At 32.4% G+C, this 21,219-nt stretch overlaps 1 protein-coding gene and 2 long non-coding RNA genes across 3 annotated transcripts; all 3 read left to right on the top strand.

Moving 5' to 3' along the window:
- The first annotated feature begins 9,094 nt into the window (after nucleotides 1-9,094).
- Nucleotides 9,095-12,122, top strand: LOC114379490. The gene is made up of 4 exons (XR_003659504.1): nucleotides 9,095-9,383; nucleotides 9,826-9,893; nucleotides 11,324-11,401; nucleotides 11,928-12,122. It is a non-coding gene; the product is annotated as an uncharacterized LOC114379490 (long non-coding RNA).
- A 4,009-nt stretch (nucleotides 12,123-16,131) lies between these two features.
- On the top strand, nucleotides 16,132-17,330 carry LOC114378694. Its single transcript, XM_028337336.1, has 5 exons — nucleotides 16,132-16,165; nucleotides 16,335-16,548; nucleotides 16,650-16,914; nucleotides 17,003-17,207; nucleotides 17,323-17,330. The coding sequence occupies exons 1-5, from the start codon at nucleotides 16,132-16,134 to the stop codon at nucleotides 17,328-17,330; spliced, it is 726 nt and encodes a 241-aa protein (XP_028193137.1).
- A 13-nt stretch (nucleotides 17,331-17,343) lies between these two features.
- LOC114378179 lies at nucleotides 17,344-17,805 on the top strand. Its single transcript, XR_003659268.1, has 3 exons — nucleotides 17,344-17,490; nucleotides 17,563-17,667; nucleotides 17,748-17,805. It is a non-coding gene; the product is annotated as an uncharacterized LOC114378179 (long non-coding RNA).
- The last annotated feature ends 3,414 nt before the right edge of the window (nucleotides 17,806-21,219 follow it).

Here is a 21,219-nt window from a genome sequence, read left to right as displayed (position 1 = left end):
TTTTCAAACTTATGCAAAGAATTTGGAAAGATCGCAAAAAAGCCCAACTATTAGGGTGGAGTTGAATAGAAGCAACATTCAAGGTGCTCAACATTCCACATTCAACTCTTTAAACACATCTTCATATAAATATATGAAGTTGGATGCATCTTTATAAGCTTTTAGAAACACACAATCATATGGACTACAAAGCTCTACGATTAATAACTCGGAATCATCAGAAATCATCAGATCGACTTCTTTCTTAAGAATAATTATTGATTCATGAGTTTGAAAACAAGTAAAATAAGAATTGACTTCCCCAAATACTTACTCATACTCAGGAACAGTAATACGAGAAAGATTATCTTTCCTACTTCTTCTAACCTTTTTGATTCCTTCAAACTTTTTATCTTGTTTTTGCTTTTTCCTTTTTTCATGAGATTTTCCAAAAACCCTTTAATCATTAGTAATGACTCACCATAAAACTCTTCATTTCCCCTAACCAACAGTAACATCTCATCAATAAAACTCTTCACATCTAAGAACGTTTCTAGAAACAATTCCTCATTAATGGTGTCTTTCATTCTCCAAGAGCTACTTCAATAGTCATCATCCATAGGGGGCACCAAACAAGGCAACACCCCCAAAAGACATTTCTGTAGTAAAAAGTCACCCTCGATGTTTGCAATGTTATCTAGGGTTGCGACATATGTCAAAGACAAGACAATCATGTACATTGTGACACGTGTCAAAACTATTTAAAATATCTCCATATCATTAGAAAATACAATGTCTCTAAACAATACAACTTACGACAGATACTAACATCACAAGTCATCTAATTTTGTGTGATAATTTGGTCAAACATACATAAACCTCTTTCACTCATATTGAACTCAGAGCTTAGGGAACTTGTGTATCGTACAGGTCATAAGCTTGTCATATACTCAAACATATATATTAATCTCTCTCATTCAAATTGAACTAAGAGCTTAGGAAACTTGTGTACCGTATAGGTCATAAGCTCGATTTCTAATCGAACGGATGCCCTACACTCAAGCATGGCCTAACACGATCTCCACAACGAAAGCACACAACAAACCAGTAAGAAGCATTTAATAGAAGGTAAATCCCCTCTCACTTGATACATATACTCAATTACACCAGAAGAGAAGTGCATTTTACTCATTCTCATACACATAAACACCTCATACTTAACTGACTTGATTGTCAGAGTCTCATTTTTAGGTACCCCCACCACACATTAATGAAGAAGATCGAAGATCATACCAACATTAGACAAAAAAGAAGATCAGACTACTCAACTAGTAAACTTGGTAACAACAAAAGCAATTATAATTTGAATGCAAGGAACCTATTTAGTTATATTTGTAGCATTATGTTAAAATAAATTGTTAAACCAAATAACCCATAAATTATTATTGGGAACTTAAACCCTAGGGTTCTCTCCCTCTATTTTTTGTTTCAAAATTATTATTTTAATTTCAATTAAAATTAATATATCTAATTACGACAATGAATTAAAAAAACAATTTTAATATTATCCTCCTGTCTAGTTTGACGAAACCACTTCAACAACATGTACACATGACAACCCATAAATGATACATGATTGGCACATGACTTACCACGTATGGAGTTAATGGTTGCTTTGGACGGTAAGGACCAACACACTGAATTGAAAAGAAAAAAAATAAAATTCGGGGACAAAGACCAATCTTCCAAAACTAAAAGGAGCAAAACCATAAATGTCCAAAAATTGAAGGACAAAAGCATAGTTTATCTTTATATTAATAAAAAAGTTTAACAAATAAAAAATATTTTTTTGGTTAATAAATATAGACTTATTTGAGGAGTGTTACCATCACACTCTTCTTAAAATACATTACCATTACTTAAAATTAATTAAAAACTACAAAATTATGAATGAATTCATTAAATAAGAAATCAGATTTACAAAGTCTTGAAATTTTTAATAAACTTTTTCAAAATTTGTAACTTTTAATAAAATTTAGTTATTAATAAAAAGTTTGCTAATATAAACTTTTTTTTATGTGTAGTACTGGTTCTTATAAATTATTGAATATGCCGAAAACTCAACTCTTTGCAAACTAAGAAGAAAAAGGTTTTGTCCAAAGTCCCCCCTCGTTCTATTGTTTGCGTTGGCCTGTAGACTTTGTCCCACACTCAGCTTTCACCATTAATTGTTGGCCGAACAATCTGAAATTTATGGTCACATATTCACACCAGTGGTTATGGTACTCGTCCAAATAATTCTACATCTTTGTCCCCAAACCAAGCCATAAACAAAAACTTTCCAGCATTTCATTGGTCTATTTTTATCCTTTATCCTGATTAGTGCAGTGAATTTAGCTCTATCTTCCTCACTAAATTATGGTACTCGTCCAAATATGCTACTGAAGTAACTAGGCCTTCTTCTTGGATCCCAAAAGAAACACACGTCAAATATTTGATACGGTTTAAGATATCATGTTAATATTTAAAAGATATTACATTAAAAATAGTATAATCTTAACACATACCAAAAAAAAGTTATGGTATCTATTATGTTGTACTATATTAAACAAATCGATAAATTTTGTCTTTTATAAAAACGCATGTCATAATTTAATATAAAAAATTACTGCTCAAATTTTTTTTTATTTCCTCTTTAACTTTTTTTTTCATTTTTTTAGAATTTTCCTCTTCTATTTTCTAAAAAAACACAACTCCTTTTCACCTTTTCCCTCTCTCATTATTATCTCATATGTAAAAATATATTTATAATTTCATATTATTCTCATATTACATACTATTATTTATGTATTATATTAAATATTTTTTGTTGTCATATTATATTGTATTTTTTTATTTTTTAAATAATATGAATCAACTTTATTAATCTATTGTATATTTATATATATAAAAGAAATTTTGTCCTTTTTAAGACACATGTAATTCTCTTTCAATTTTTTCGTTCCAAAACTTTTCTTTTTAGCTTTTCTCTCTCTCTCTCTTTATTTTTTTATCTTGTTTCCTCTTTCATATTTATACTTATATTTATTCTTTAAAATTAGTTTACAAAAATATCATTTAAAGTAAGTCATTTTTAGTGAAAAGATGAGAAGGAGACGGATATATTCAACCCGAAATGGTAACATTTTTTCTTTAAATTTTATAAAATTATTTTTACCTAAAAATTGTATAAAAAATTTTAAATAATTTCATAAATAATTTTTTTTATTAATATTTGTATTTTTTATACTAAAAATAATTTAAATCTAATTTAAAACATCTACAAATATATTATTTTAAAGTAGTAGTTATTTAATGGTTAAGAATGGGGATCAGACAAATATATCTCATCCTAAATAGGGATGGGGTGGGTATAAATTAATTATAAATTATTGGCTAAATTTATTTTTACTTTAAAATTTTATACAATAATTTTTAAATAGAAATTGTATAAAATAAATCTAAATAGTTTCATAAATAAATATTTTGTTGATTAATATTTATATTTTAAAGTTGAGTTTTTTATACTAAAAATTATTTTAAATCTAATTTATCATATCTACAAATATATTGTTGTAAAACAATAACAATTTTTAGTAAATAAGAATAGATTTAAGACGAATATACTTGATTCCAAATAGGCACGAGGGTCGGTATAAAATTGATCTCCAATAGAGATCAAGGATGAGGGCAGCGACATACATAGTCATGACATGTTCCGTTGTCATATCTATTCACAATCATCATTTATATATTTTTCATATTAAATAATTATAAATTTTAATATGTTTGAAACATCTTTTACTCTTTTAATTATTTTATTTTTTGGTTAAATTTTATATATTAAGTGGGGATGTGAGTGTGAATGTTATACATGTCTCCGCCTTATTTTGTTATCATGTTTATTCACAATCATCATTTATACATTTTTTTATTTAAAATAGTTACATATTTTGATAAGATTAAAATATATTTTAGTCTTTTTAAGTATTTTATTTTTTGGTTTTAATTTTATTTTCTAAATTAAAAAAAAATTATGGATCAATAGAGTAAAAAAACATGTTTTTTAATATACAAATTTACATCCGAAATGTTTTCATCTTATTATTTTGTTCTTATTGACCAAAAAATATAGTTTAGATTTTTATAAACAATATCCTCATCACATAAATATTAATTTCTTTAATAATATTAACCTTAATAAATTGGATATATATTATATAATTTATATTATATCCTATAAAAATGCAAAAACAGTCAAATCATTCATGCAGTGGAGACACTCTGTCGTGCTAGTCAGGATTATTTCTGTTTGTTAGTCTGCAAGAAATTATATATAAAACAAGTTACCTAGCTAGTTATCTAGCATATACTTTTTTTCCTACATCTATGAAGTGACTAATCAGATTTTAAAGTTCACTGCAGTCTGCATACATACATACAGTTCAATTTTTGGTAACTAAGTCGATCAAAGGAAGCAGGGTACAATATGTTTAATATTAATATGTAGATAATTTTTTCTATAATCACTTAAAAAAAGAAATTAAAATAAATCGAGTTATTTCTCCCATCAGTTAAAATTAATTTATTCACTTAAATTTTTATAAAAGTCCTCTCATTTAATTTTTTTAAAAAATTGGATGTATAAGGTAATTTTAATTTATAAGAAAAACTAAATTCATTTTACTTTTTTTTTATAAATATTTAATTATAGAAACGTTTATTCAAACAGAACCGTATTCTCATAGAATCTGACTATGATAGCCATTGCATTCATATTCGTACTTATCTATTTGACCATGAGAGGAAACAAGAGGTACAAGTAATGACATCAAGGGGATTTATTTGTAAGTAGCAAATCAAAACCTGCTTTTTGGTGAATCACCGTCTTCTCAGGGCTTTTTAGTTTTCAAATGAAACGGCAGATTTAACCCACATACAAAACCCATGTTAAATAACGTTTAGTCTAGGAAAATCTAAAGTAGGGAATTAAACAAAATAAAACAAATGTATGAACATAAAAAAAAGAACTTGCCATCTGCAATACAACAATGGCATAGGAAATTAAAAACAATAAATTATAAGTCACTTGGGCTTAATTAGTTTTAAGTTGTTGGGTGGCTGATGATCATGTGAGTAGTTGTACTCATGAGTCATGATAGCCATATTGCAATAGAGTGCATGTGACATTGAACATGACAAAATTTGTATGTAGTATTTGGATGTTTTGGTTGTTATTATTCAATTAAAAATAGAGTTTTGCTATGGTAAATTGGTAATTAGTATCAACCTATGATATTGGTCCTTTTTATTCAACTTATTGAAATAAAAATATAATCTTAATTAAAGAAAATGCTAAAAGCACTTAAGAGATTAGAGACATATTAAAAAGAAAAAAAGTTATCATAATATTTTTTTTGTCAGCAAAAAGTATTTTCATTAATACTAAAGGTACAAGTGGTATCTATGTGATTACAATCTCCAATACAAATTAAAGAGAACAAAATATGACCCCTGTAGTAGAACCAACCCCTTTATAGAGTTGTATCTAATTAGACCAGTATTATCACTTTATGAAAGTACTCCATATGACTATCTGCAACCTCTACTATTAATTAAAGGCAATGAATGCAAGCTAGAACATTTGATTGCCATTGATACCTTGAGAACATGTTTTGCCTCAGGCCATGTCCATGATTTATAAATGACTTCCTCCATCACAATATCAAAATCCAGCTGAAATTGTTGAAAGATGGTTTTGTTTCTATGGCTCCACAATGACCATACCACGACACACCATTCAGACAACCAAATAGTGTTCTTTTTAGCATTAAACCAAGTGCATTGAAATCCATGAAAATGTCGAATGAGTTGGCATGACTGTGTTACACCCATTCCAAACTCTATGTGCAAAATTACAAGTAAAAAACAAATGCTCCAAAGTCTCTTCATGTTATTACAAAAGGGACAGTGTGGAGAATTAATAAAGTGATGTATTCCCTGGTGAAGAAGATTATCCTTTGTTGGCAACTTATTTAAGCCAAGTCTCTAAAGGAAAATCACAATCATTCTTGGGACAAAAAGTTTCCAAATTTGCTTAAGAAAAGATTTTCATCCAGACTTGTAGGTGGAAGAAGACAAAAATAGACACATCTAACCGAGTAAAGACTTGTTGAACAAGTTTTCCAAGATATAACATCATAAGAGCCCTTCACCAGCACCACCCTCTCCACTTCCTCCTTAAAGTTCTCCACCAAAGGTATCTTCCACTAAAACCAAGGTCTCCTCCAAGCCAAACGCCAAACCCACCTCTCACCACTCCACTCTCCAACCTCCCGTAGCTTTGCATCCTTTTGGAGAGAGTTGTTATAGAGTTTATTGTATTTTGAAGATAGCTTCTCATTCCCACACCATTTGTGATGCCAAAAATTAATTCTTAACTCATTCTCGAACTTCCACTCCACATTACTATCAAACTACCCCTCTTCTAAATTCTCACCACAAACATCAACTAGGTCTCTCCACCTCACCGAGTCAAAAGATGATATTCTCTCAAAAAACAAGTCACTATGTAGCCCAGGTATAGAGGATGAGACTTCCCCCAACTACTACAAAAAGCAGTTTTAACATCGGTTTATTAACATCGGTTTTGGACAAAATCGATGTTAAGTTAAACGCGGTGGCATATTTGTAAATAAAGTATTATTCTTAACATCGATTTTCCAAAAAACCGATGTTAACATATCATATGTTAACATCGATTTTTTCAAAAAACCGATGTTAATGCATACACGTTAACATCGGTTTTTGGAAAACTGATGTTAACATATCACGCGTTAACATCGGTTTTTTGAAAAACCGATGTTTAACATCGGTTTTTCAAAAACCGATGTTAACTAATGATGTTAACATCGGTTTTTGAAAAAACCGATGTTAATATAAACTTTTTTTTAATTATTTATATATTTAAAAAAAAACATATATTGCGTTATTAATTATATTTTAATTAAAAAAATAATAGTTAATAAATAATAATAAATTCAAAAGGTAAACATTTAAAAATTAAACTAAATTTTTAAAATGAATTTCGTAATTTTAATTTTATTATTTCATGATTATCATTTAAATATAACACACATTTATATAAATTATTTGATATTAGTTAATTTGAAAAAAAACTATTTTTAATAATAGAGTTTAACTTTTATAGAATTTTTATAGAATGTTGGTAAAATCAATTATATCGTAAAAAAATTAAAATTTATTACTAATATATTTTGATTTAATTATTATAAAAATAAAAAAAAATCTTCATAAAAAGGTAAATGGAGAATATTGTTTAAAAATTCTATAAAATCCTACTATATTTATGTTATCGTATTATCTTTAAATTAAAAATAAATTAAAATATTTGTATATATTAATTTGATTTATTGAAAATATATGTTACAGTGGTTTAATTTAAATAATTATAGTTATCTCATATATTTGTAGGATTTAAAAAAAATGATATTTTCATTATTTCTAAACAAAATTTTCAGAACAAAAATAAAAATATTTTCATGAGACACGAAAATTATGTTTTAAGTCTTTAAATTTAGAGTTAATTATAATCCACATATAATTTATTTTTATTACATTTGTCATTTTTTTTATTATTTTTAACCACATTTGTTAATTATGTGATTTTTTTGTTAATAAATATAATAAAAAAATCATTTAGGAAAGAAGAAACAAAGAAAAAGAATTATATTTAAATAGTGATGAATTTTTAAAAGAGTAATTAAATTAAAAAAAGTTAAAAATAAATGTTTTAAAATATTTTTTTAGCTGATGAAAGAAAAATTTAAAAATTAACTAAAATAATATGTCAAGACTTATTTCGAATACACTTGACAACGCATTGCCTTATGACTTATGTGATGCGTCGAGGAAGACAGTATCGAGAAATAATATTACAACATAAATTTTTGCATCAATTTAATATTATGAAAAAATTCTCTATAATCAAACAATTTTCTATGCACGTATAGAAAAATTGTCACGCTAAGCTTATTATAAATAACAATTAATATTTATTATCAAATAATAGTGTAAAAATAATGTATACTATCTATATATGTATAAACACATTTGTTATTAACTATTTGTTAAATAATGATTTTATACTAAATGTTCGAAATTATAATATTCTTTTTGGTATGAAATGTTTAGAATTATTTTTATAACGAGTATATATATGATGGATATTAATTTAATATATATAATATTCGTTTATTAAAAACGTCAACATGTTAATGTTTTACTTTATTTACAAAGCATTCTCAAAATTAATTGTATACTAAATTTATATATAAATAAATAAAAAATCTAAGGAAACTACAACTTGGGGATTTGCTACTGTTAAGGGGTCCACAACAAGCATGCTCCTCACGTTACAACTTGGGGATTTTTTGAAATAATTAGCATTCTATTTATCATAAAGAATTAAATAAAAGAGAGAGAATTATTCAAAATAAGATACATAATCATTATGTTTATGTTTTTTTGGGTGCATAATCATTACCTTTGTGAATTTAATATAGGAAGTCGATATTTAAAACTTAAAATTCAATACTACATATTTAAATTATATTTCAATTAAATTTCAATAATAATTTTTGAAGAAAAAAACAGTATCCTTAATATAAAAGGAGTTACGTAGTTTAATAAAAAAATAATTGTTAAAAAATTATTCAATCAAAAAAATCAAATCATATTTTCTTTTCTTATATATTATTATCCACACATTTCCTTCTTTTACATTAATGGCCATTAATGGCTTTATCTAAAATACTATTTCAGTATATAATACATTTACCTTCTCTCATATAAGAATTTGTGTGAAAAATAAATCACTCACTCACTTTTTAGTTTAATAATCATAAATTATATAAAGAGAATTGATAAAAGCCAACTTATTATTATTATATTAATTAATTAATTGTATAGAAGTAATGTAATTCTATAGTTTAGTGGCAAAAGGGCGTGAAACTTCCAAATCCATATTTCAGTCTCTCCGTTCAAAAGGGCGTGAAACTTTTTCTGAATTTTTAAAATTAAAAAAATCCTGAAAGGATAGGGAACACGTTATTCCCTCTTCGGTCTCTCCGTTCTTTCACGCGACTTCCCTCTTCAACAACGCCACTCCCTTTATCACGCCGGAGGCACGACGAAGGTGACGACCGGAGGACGGCGCTTCCTACTTCGTTTTTCGGCACGGTCCGAGTTCTCTCTTCACTCTTCAGTCTTCTCTCTCCCTTTTCCGGCACTGTCCGAGGCGGTCTCACTTCTCTCTCCCTTTTCCGACGAGGTCACCATTGTTTGTGCGTTTTCCGGCGAAGTACTCTCCGTGATTTTCGCTTTTTGCGCTCGATTTCTCTGCATTTTATCTGTTATGTATTTTGAAATTTGATTTCTCCCTTGTTTTTGAAATTTGATATAAAAAAATTGATGTTGTGTTATGTTTTTTTATGTTCTGACTTCTCAGTTCTCATGTTCTGTTTTCTTTTCTCATTTCTGATGTTGTTATTATTGTGTGGTTGTGTTGCTTGAAAAAATGTCTACAACTGTTGGAAGAGAGGGTCAGTTCTAGTGCTACTCGTAGATTTGCTTCCTCAGAACTGTAGATGATCAATAAATCTTAATTGTTGGATTTTATGTTTAAATTACAATATTGTGTTTACTTTTTTAGCTAACCATACAATTTATATAAATAAGTTTCCTTTTGATATTTTACCAATGCAAAAGAATATCTAATTTGTGCAGGCTGATAAAAAATGAGTTTCTACTTATCAATATTGGTCTTACATCCCTCATTTTTTGTCATCCTACTGGTATGTATCAATTCGAGACCTTTTTATCCGCACTTCTTTTTTTTTTTCTTATTAAACCATGGTGCTAACATCAACTAGGGGGAGAAATAAATTATGCAACACATAAATTGTTAGTTTATTTAATCATTTTTATGTTTTTTTTCTCTCACCAAGAATATGTTTTGACCAACCAATAATTAGAGACTAATTTTTTGTATTCACATTGTCAGGGATCAAACTCCTACTAATACGCTTAAAAAATTGCTATTTATCTACTGTGTTTTTTGAGAGGATTTATCAATTCTATTAAACCTTATTGGGTTGTGATTTTTATGCTAATGTAGTAAAAATAACCTCAGATTAAGAATATGTTTTAAAAGAATTCATTTTAATAATTAATTTATAAATTTGCACCAATACTTGGATTCTAATTTGTTCACATCCAATTTTTGTCATTTTTTTCTGCATATGGTTGTCTCAATTTTTGGTGTTCTGCTTGTAATATGAAGAAGAACCAGATTTTTTAACATTTTGGTTATCCTTTTTCGGGAATAAGTTTCAATTCTAAGGTCTCTTTTTGAAAGCTATCTTAACTAAGGTTCTACTCGGTGTATATAGAGAACCAATTACTTATTTATTTTAATTTTTTGGTACATGGAAATGAGAATATTTATTTTAATTTTTTGTCTTGTATACAAGGACTTGGTTGGCCTTTGATCGTGGCTCACGATTGCTCTGTAACACTTTTTTATTTTATTTTTTATAGTTATTCCAACGAACAGAAATTGATTAATTAATTAATTAATTAATCATACTTGGTTAAACAGACTATCTGTTGAGAAGCTAGCTTCCACTATGCTTTGGAAACTCTCCACTCCATGCAGCTATACTAAAACGGAATCCTGGTATTCCTTCTAATTCACACCAAATTACTAGCTTGATTTTTTTTCCCGCACATTAATGAATATATATATATATATATATATATATATATATATATATATATATATATATATATATATATATGGTATTTTAGTTTAACTAAGAACTTAGTTTATAATTTATAGAACTGGATTTATGGTATTATTATCTGATTTTGGTATAAATCCTATTGTATTTGGTGATCATTTTGGCATTTTGAGTTTATTTAATGAAGAGTTAAACTGAGTGCGTTATTTCAGGGGCTGGTACATGTTTCCAATGTTTCCTCATTCCATGTTTGGATACTTTGTTTTGAATGGTAAAATAGTTAGGTGCTCTACTAGCTAGGATATAAAATCGACATGTTTAAAGAGCAACCAATATTGTATGTTTGCACTTCCTTTTATGTCTCATATCTTTAAGAACTCTCCTTTCTAGAATAAATTTAATATAATTTAGAATAAATTGTTCTCATATCTTCTGAGCGCTTATTATACTTAATCTTACTCTTTTTTTTTATCATATGCAAGATTGTCTTATGTAGGTGTTCATTCAATTATTTCTTTGATTCTTGCTTTCATTTTGGACCGTGCTGCTCATCATCACAGGTACAAATGTTTGTTACCAATGAATATTTTTATTACGTGTTCACTGCCATTAATGACAATTGATATATGCTATACAAATTGTGTTCATGATGAGTGAACCTTAGATTCCCGTTTGAGATTGGATGCAATGATTCTTGTGGACAGTTTGCATTAATCATTGTATTCAATCTTGAATTGTCCGTTTGGACAGTTTGGGGAGACTGATATTTTTATAGTAGATTCATGTGTTAAGGTTAAAATTATTTTGTTTAATTTGATGAAATTTTGGTAATGCATTTCTAGTTGTTCTCTGAGTGCATACTTGATTATCGGGAAGTTAATTTCACCGATTTCATGTCGTGTACTTGGAGACCAATGCGAAATGCTGCCAAAATTTTGTCAAGTTTAACAAAATAGAATTAACCCTGATGTATGAAGCTACCATAAAAGACGGTCTTCCTGAATGGGATAGGGTCACACCTTTAATAAAAAAGTGAGATTTTCATGCATCGAATAACTTTGAGAGTATGACCGATTTATTACTTAGATGGATCGAAGTTGGATGAATGAAAGTCGCATCAGCCCAGAATATGAGGAAGGCGTCGAGCAATTCTTACAATTTGCTTCACAAAGAGGTCAACCGGATGAAGATGGAAAATATTATTGTCCTTGCATCAATTGTTTGAACGGAAGACGACAAATACTGGATGACATACGAGAGCATCTGTTGTGTGATGGAATTAAGAGAAATTATACGACGTGGATATGGCATGGTGAAATGACAGACATGCAGAGTGGGCAACAATCCGAACCGTTTGATGTAGAAATGGGAGATCGCTTGGAGGATATGATTCGTGACCTTGGACAAGAGTCTTTCCAGCAAGCACATGCCCCTGTGTATGAAAGATTGCAGGGTGACTCAAAGAAGCCTTTGTATCCGTGGTGCAACAATTCCTTGACGCTATTGTCGGCGGTGTTAAGTCTGGTTAATGTCAAGGCCAGATATGGATGGAGTGACAAAAACTTTACTTCATTGCTTCAAATAGTGCACGATCTGCTTCCACAGGATAACACATTGCCTAAAAGCTACTATCAGGCAAAGAAGATATTGTGTCCAATGGGTATGAAGTATCAGAAGATTCATGCTTGCCCTAATAATTGCATACTGTACAGACATGAATTTGAAGAAATGTCAAAATACCCTAGGTGTGGGGCGTCACGGTACAAGGTGAAGGATGATGAGGACTGCAGTTCTGATAAAAACTCAAAGAAGGGCCCTCCAGCGAAGGTGTTGTGGTATCTTCCCATCATTCCAAGGTTTAAGCGTTTATTTGCTAATGAGGACGACGCAAAAGATCTTACCTGGCATGCAAATGGGAGAAAATCTGATGGAATGGTCCGTCATCCAGCTGATTGCTCCCAGTGGAGGAAGATTGATAGTTTGTATCCGAATTTCGGCAAAGAGGCAAGAAATCTTAGACTTGGACTAGCCAGTGATGGAATGAATCCATATGGCAATTTAAGCACTCAACACAGTTCATGGCCAGTTCTACTAGTAATTTACAATTTTCCGCCTTGGTTGTCCATGAAGCGAAAATACATGATGTTGTCTATGATGATATCAGGCCCAAGACAACCAGGAAATGACATTGATGTTTATCTAAGTCCACTGATTGAAGACCTGAGAAAGTTGTGGGATGAGGGGGTTTTAGTGTTTGATGGGTTTCGCATTGAGACTTTTCAAATGCGTGCAATGCTATTTTGTACCATTAATGACTTTCCAGCATATGGGAATCTAAGCGGTTACAGTGTTAAGGGTCATCTTGCATGCCCCATCTGTGAAGAAGATACAAGCTACATACAACTGAAACATGGTAGAAAAACAGTGTAAACTAGACATCACCGTTTTCTAAAAGCTCATCACCCTTACAGAAGATTGAAAAAAGCTTTTAATGGAAGTCAAGAGCACGAAACTGCGCGGACACCGTTAACTGGTGAGCAGGTCTTCCAGCGGGTTGAACACCTTAATACTGTATTTGGAAAGACCCAAAAGAAGGATAAAAGTAAGAGTTGCATATGGAAGAAAAGGTCCATTTTCTTTGATCTTCCGTACTGTTCTGATCTAGATGTTAGACATTGTATTGATGTTATGCATGTAGAGAAAAATGTATGTGACAGTGTCATTGGGACATTCCTTAACATTCAGGGCAAGACGAAAGATGGTCTAAATACCCGTCAAGATCTAGCTGACATGGGCATACGATCGCAGTTGCATCCAAGGTCTGATGGTAAAAAAATATACTTGCCTTCAGCTTGTCATACTTTATCCAGAAAGGAGAAGATCAGTTTGTGCCAGTGTCTGCGCCAGGTTAAAGTACCACAAGGATACTCTTCAAATATTAAGAGCCTTATGCAGTTCAAGGAGCTTAAACTGGTGGGGTTAAAGTCTCATGATTGTCACGTGTTGATGCAACAATTGTTAGCCGTGGCCATACGAGACATTTTGCCTAACAAAGTCAGGTTAGCCATAACTCGCCTGTGCTTTTTCTTCAATGCCACATGTAGCAAAGTCCTTGATCCGGTCAAGTTTGATGACTTGGAAAACGAGGCTGTAATTATACTGTGCCAGTTGGAGATGTATTTTCCTCCTGCTTTCTTTGACATCATGGTCCACTTAATTGTTCACTTGGTCAGAGAAATCAAATGTTGTGGTCCTGTTTATCTGCGCTAGATGTACCCGGTTGAGCGCTACATGAAGATCTTAAAAGGGTATACCAAGAATCTACATCGTCCATAAGCATCTATTGTTGAAAGGTACATCGCAGAAGAAGCCGTTGAATTTTGTTCAGAGTACATTGAAAAGGCTAAACCTGTTGGCCTTCCTGAGTCTCGCCATGACGACAGAGTGGGCGGTAAGGGTTCAAGAGGACTGCATGTTATCACTCCAAGTGTAGAAGATTTGTTACAAGCTCACTTTTATGTATTGAATAACAGTAATGAAGTTTTGCCATACATAGTTCAGCATGAACATTTAGTCAAACAAAGTAATCCAAAAATGTCAAAGAACTGGGTCTTGAAAAATCATAACAAGATTTTCTCTGATTGGTTTAAAGATACAATCTTTGATGACGAAAATGCTTCTGAAACATTAAGAAAGCTAGCTCATGGGCCTAAAAGAAATGTTATAACTTGGCAAGAATACGACATAAACAAGTATTCCTTAACTATGCAAAACAGCGGGGTCACCCTAAGGGCTGAATCTCAACACTTTGCAACTGTACATGATGACAATGCCTGTGTAGCTTCAATCCCTTACTTTGGCTTCATTGATGAAATATGGGAGCTTAACTATGTCAAATTTACTGTTTGTGTTTTCAAATGTAAGTGGGTTGACAGCAACACCGGTGTGCGGACTGATGATGTAGGATTTACGTTGGTAGACTTAAAGAAACTAGCTTACCAGAATGACCCTTTCATCATGGCAGAACAAGCTAAGCAAGTATTTTATGTGCAAGACCCTTGTGATGAAAGGTGGTCTGTGGTTCTAAACGGGAAAACAATTGGTGTTAATGTAAAAGATGATGATTCATACATGGATACTTATGTTAGTCCTTTGTCTACACAAATGACTTCTAACAACGTCAGAGAAGAAGAAGCTGACGACGTTCATGCTAATCGTAATGATCATGATGAAGGAGAATTAATTAACATCGTCTAACGTAATTTTCTAATATAATATTTCATTTCGGTACATTCATTTACATAACTCATACAGTGTTTTTTGATAATATTAAGTAAGTTAACTTTTTCTCTTTAAAGGACCATGGCTACTCCACCTGCCTCGCCTCCTCCTCCTCTTCCTCCTCCTCCTGCAGACGCTGATGCGTCTCCATCTACATTGAAGCGGACACGCAAGGCGACACGGCTACGATCATTGGCCACTAGACCACCTGGGGCAGAAAGACCTGTGGTCAACGTTGATCCTGCTACCGGCAAGGCCGACGGTCCCCACAAGAAGAAATTAAGAACATATTTGGGGATTGTCGCTCGTGATAAGGTCGACGTGACATATGACACCTAGAAGGAAATCCCTACTGCTCAGAAGGATTTGATATGGGAGGATATTCAGGTATTTGAGTTTTCTTCGTTGATTTTCTTTAATAGTCTAAATTTGTTATTTACTTACAATAAAACCTAATTTATTGTTTGTCAGACGGAATTTCAAATCCCTGAAGCTTCTGACAGTAGGACAAAGAAGAAAATTCTTCAGATTGTCGGCGAGCGCTGGAGGCAGTTTAAATCTGACTTGACTAGGAAATAGGCACTTGCAGTCGACAAGGACGGTGCGGACGACATTGTCTGTAAAAAATATGGCATTAGCAAGGAGAAATGGACTCAGTTTTGTCAGACCCGTAGAGACCCCTCATGAGAGGTATGTACTTTGTCATTTTAGTTGTTTTCCACAACAAAATCACTTCTTATAATTTATTGTAATAATCATTTTCATTAATGTTAAACTTTTGCAAGATGTACGGAAAAAGGCACAGGCCTCCCAAAAGCAAAACACTGCCCCCCACGTATTGTCTCGTAGAGGTTATGAATATTTAGAAGAAAAGCTCATGGCTGAGAAGACAAAGAAAAGGCTGGAAGAAGCTGCCCAGTCTGGAAGCACTTAGGGCATCATTGACCCTCCATCTCCCATCAGACGCCACGTGAAATGGAAGATAACCCGCAAGAAGAAAACTGGACAGATGACGTCTGAGGCAGCAAAGGAAATAGCTAACAGTATTGTAAGTCATTTTTAATTAATAATTGTAATTATCTTTGAGTATTTTGTGAATTCCTTGGACAAATATGTGTTCGGTACAAGATTCTTTGGACGAGCAGGCGTCACAGGGATCGTTCGTCCCCCATGGACGTCAGAATATCCTGACTGCTGCCATTGGGCGACCAGAGCACCCTGGCCGTGTTCGTGCTGTTGGAGCCGGTGTCACCATAAAGGAATACTTTGGATCAGCTTTACGAACATCCCGCAGTTCTTCCTCCATGCCTCTTGAAGACCTAGAACAGCTGACCCAACAAATCAGAGACCAACTGGAGGAGTTAATCACAGAAAAAGTGACTCGAAAGATGATGGAATCCTTCAGTCAGATGCAGTCCCAGTTTCAGTCTCAGATGCAATCACAGGGAATTGCACTACCTCCAGAGCCAAAGGTTGGTCCCTTAGGTCCTCGTGTCAGCACAAATGAGAGTTGTGTTGCTCCCTCAGGGAACAATCCAGGGACTCAGACAAATGCGGCCTATATATTGAAGAAAATCCTTCCCGCTTGGTTGCCCTAGGAAGACTTTACGAGGGATCCACAACAGTTCACAACATCCCTTTGTTGCATGGCCAAGTCAAGGTTGGTGTTGAGGAGGTTAAAGATACAGAGACTCTCGTTCCTGTACCCACTGACGAGGTTACCTTAGTGGGGCAGACACTTAACACTTTCCTTACTTGGCCAACACATCTTGTGAAGCGTTTATCAGAACAGGTATTTTACTCTGATTATATGCTTATTTTTTTCAATTAATTTGTTCACTGTAATCAAAACTTGCTAATTAACTATGTTTTATCAATAGGAAGCTGTGTCTCTAGCAAAACCTCCAGAAAGCCCGGATGAAGAGGTCGATGATCCCCTGTACCTGATGACATTGACAATCCCACAAATGTTTTTGAAGCCGCTCCAGGTTATGTGGGATGCTACCATATTCGGGGTGTTTAATCAAAACTTCCTGTTGTATATAAAGCACGAAGATCTCTCTGAAATTACACATGGTGGTCAATGTCTCAGCATATATGTTATACAATTGTGGATTCTGTAAGTCATTTTAGATTACTATTAATTACCAAAGTAATTGTTTTAAATTCATACATAATTAACTTTGACTTAACAACACAGCCATCTGACTGAGACAAGTGTGCGAGCGGGGAATTCTGATGTGTATGGATTCCTCGAGCCACAGTCCATTCAGAGATCTGGGCAATCACAATTTGAATCCGAAAGTTACATCAAGAGTTGGATACAGAGTTCAAAACGAGATGTTTACCTTGGAGCCTATCTGAATAGGTAAGTCAAACACAATAATTGAATTTAAATAATCTATACTACTACAATAACCCATATTCGTCTCTACTGCAGTGGACACTGGTAAATGGTCGTCATTCTACCTAAGGAAAACCTAGTTGTCTGGTTTTGTTCTTTGCATAACAGGCCAGACAACTACCTTAAGGGAATAATTAACAGGTCAGTATTGTTTTCAATACATTTTCATTGGCATAACTCAACAACATCAATATTTTAATGTTCCTTATATTCAACACTAGTGCTTTGAAAGGACTTGATGATACTCCACAACCGAAATCCAAGGCTGCTGCTAGGTGGATTGTTGTTAAGGTACGTGATTTAAATAAAAGTTCTACTTATATATATTTTATGTGTGAGTACACTAATTGTAGTTAACATTTAATTAATATCCAAATTTCATTATGTAAATGATATATGTTGTGTGTTGTGTGGTCTGATTTTAAATTTACAGGTTAAATTTTGGTTTTTTTGTAAAAATAAAGACATTATATAAAAAAAATTCCTGAAAACATCATCGGTTTTTTTTATAAAAACCGATGTTAACGTGGGTTAACATCGGTTTTTTATAAAAAAAACCGATGTTAACTGTCAATAGCAACACATTCGTTAAAAAAACCGATGTTAACTGTTAATAATAACACATTCGTTAACATCGATTTTCTGTAAAAAAACCGATGTTAAAATTCAATAGTAACACATTCGTTAACATCGGTTTTTTATAAAAACCGATGTTAACGTGGGTTAACATCGGTTTTGTGAAAAAACCGATGTTAACTATCAATAGTAACACATCCGTTAACATCGATTTTTTGAAAAAACCGATGTTAACCCACGTTAACATCGGTTTTTATAAAAACCGATGTTAACTGTCAATAGTAACACATTCGTTAACATCGGTTTTTTATAAAAACCGATATTAACTGTCAATAATAACACATTCGTTAACATCGGTTTTTTAACTGTCAATAGTAACACATTCGTTAACATCGGTTTTCTGTAAAAAAATCGATGTTAATTGTCAACAGTAACACATTCGTTAACATCGGTTTTTTGTAAAAACCGATGTTAACTTTCAACATTAATATACATTTTCTGGGTGTAATTCATATTAGCAACATCGGTTATTTATATAACCGATGTTGGTAATTTTACGTTAACATCGGTTTTTCAAAAACCGATGTTAACGATAATACTATCAACGTCGGTACTTTCAACATCGGTTGAAAAACCGATGTTGAAAGTCATAAATAACCGATGTAGAAAACATATTTTCTAATAGTGCCCCATAGCCCTCTTTCCTAAAAAAAAAAATCTCCATCTCCATCTCCACTTCTCAAGCACAGCTTTTTAAAAAGCTATCACATCTTTTACCCCGAGACCTCCTTTCTCCTTTGGCCTACACACTTCCTCCCATTTCACCCTTGAAATCTTTCTATGGTTTTCATCCCCACCCCACAAAAAATTCCTTTGCATAGCTAAAAATTATTTTTTTTGCAACACCAACAAATATTTTAAGGAAAGAAAGAAAAAAGAGAGGAATGGAGGAAAAAACCAAATTAATAAAAGTGACCTTTCCCCCCAAAGAAAGTGTTTTTTGTCTCCACACACTCAATTTTTTCCTACACTTTTCTAACACTTTGGACCACACACTCTCTCTCCTAGGGTTTGCACCAATGGGAACACTGAGGTATACAAAAGGAAAATCCATGTAAGAGCAATTTAGAAAATGGGCATATGTATACAACAAAGTATCATCCACCCCAATCCCTCCAATGGAGCTTTTAGGGAAATTAATCTTGAGGTCGGCCATCATTTCAAAACTTCTAAGAATGGACTTAATGCAAAGGACAATTTGGAGAGAGTCCTCCGCAAAGAACAAAGTATTGTCCATAAACTGCAAAAGAGAGAGCTCCACATTTTGCTTCCCCGCCTTATAGCCTTTGTAGAGGCCTTTCAATAGTGCTTGTCGCATGAGTCCACTCAATCCTTTGGCTACAGCTAGGAAGTGGAAAGGGGCAATTGAATCCCCTTGTCTCAACCCTCTTGCAAGTTTGAATTCTCCTATAGGACTTCCATTTACCAATATTGAGATGGATGATGATGAGAGCATATTTTTTTTATCCAAGACACCCACTTCCCACTAAATCTCATCCTCTTTAACATGTACAAAAGAAACTTCCAACACACACAATCATATGCCTTTTTAAAGTCAACTTTAAACACCAAACACTTTTTCTCTCTCCTTTTAGCTTCATCAATTGTCTCATTTGCCACTAAGACGGTATCCAACATATTCCTACTTCCAACAAAGGCACTTTGTCTACCATTAATAATCTTAGGAAGAACTCATTTCAATCTCCTAACTAGAACTTTTGAAATGATTTTATACAGACTACCAACCAAGGAGATAGGTCTAAAATCATTAAACCCAATCAGATCAAGTCTTTTAGGTGCCAGAGCAATACAAGAAGAGTTTGTTCCTTTTGGGATAACACCATTTTCCTAAAATTCATTCATCATGTTCATAACATCACCTTTCAGAAAGTGCCAAAATTTCTTTTAAAAAAATTAAAACCATGGGCCCGCGGGCTTTTATCTCCTTCACAATTCCACATTGCATTCTTCACTTCACTTTCATCAAATTTTGCACAAGCAACCATATGTTGAGAACCCAGGTATAATTTAAAAGTCAAAGACCTAAAGTCACAATGTGAGTGGGGATGACTTACAAACATAGCAAAAGGAATTGATTTATTAGTAAATATATAGTGAGATGTCAATATAATATGCATTAAACTGCTAATTACATGCTAATGTGGCAAACAAGGCTGTGGTTGGATACTTTGGAGAAAACAACATAAACATCCTATTGAAGAATGACATGTGAAGTTTATCTGAAATTGCCCTTTTCTCTCTGGCAGATAAATGCTCTAGAAAGTTTTAGTATTCAAATTCTCCAATTAGATTTGCACTAAGCAACTATTCGATTAGATTAATTAGTGCATAAAACAGAAAATGGAGTCCCAACTAGGAGCCAAAATCCAAGGTTCATTACCGAAATGGGGTCCCAAACCTACAATTGAATAAGATTTCTAGAGAAAGTTATAGCAATTAACACATTGCATCATAAATTAAAGATTTCCTTATGTACTTCTATCTTAGGACGTTGAAGGACTAAAATAAATTGAATAATTACAAACGAACCATTTTTTTTTAATTTGCGCATAACCTGTCCATTCTGCCGACAAACCATGATACCCCGATTAAAGACCAATGCCACACATGTCAAAGATAGACGCAATCAAGGTATTTATTATTCCTAGTAAAATTTATTGGTGGTGACAAAATTCTTGATGCGGTCCCGTTAAATTGGTCAAGCTTTCGCTATTAACTAGTCACATGTTCCGTTAAAATATAATGGGACGTACGCAACTGAGGACTCAATATAGCATTAACGCGTAGCTCTAGTCGTTCTTCATGCCCTAAAGTCCCCAATCAAATGTTGAATTTTGTGATCTTTTTTATTGTGCTTCTGATCGACCAGTCACTAGTTAAGGCCCTTGTTGTGTGTAGTGTGCATGTACAGTTCGATCATGATTCAAAACTAAAGCTCTTGTCAGCCTAAGTGCATTGACTAGTGTAAGTGTTAGACAGCATATACATCCTTTCAACAGCGTGGAAGAAAATTCTACGGCACGTAATTCTCACAAT

Source organism: Glycine soja, chromosome 12 (genome assembly GCF_004193775.1).
Source record: "Glycine soja cultivar W05 chromosome 12, ASM419377v2, whole genome shotgun sequence".
NCBI classification, from domain to species: Eukaryota; Viridiplantae; Streptophyta; class Magnoliopsida; order Fabales; family Fabaceae; genus Glycine; species Glycine soja.
This window is presented reverse-complemented; position numbering and strand designations above follow the sequence as displayed.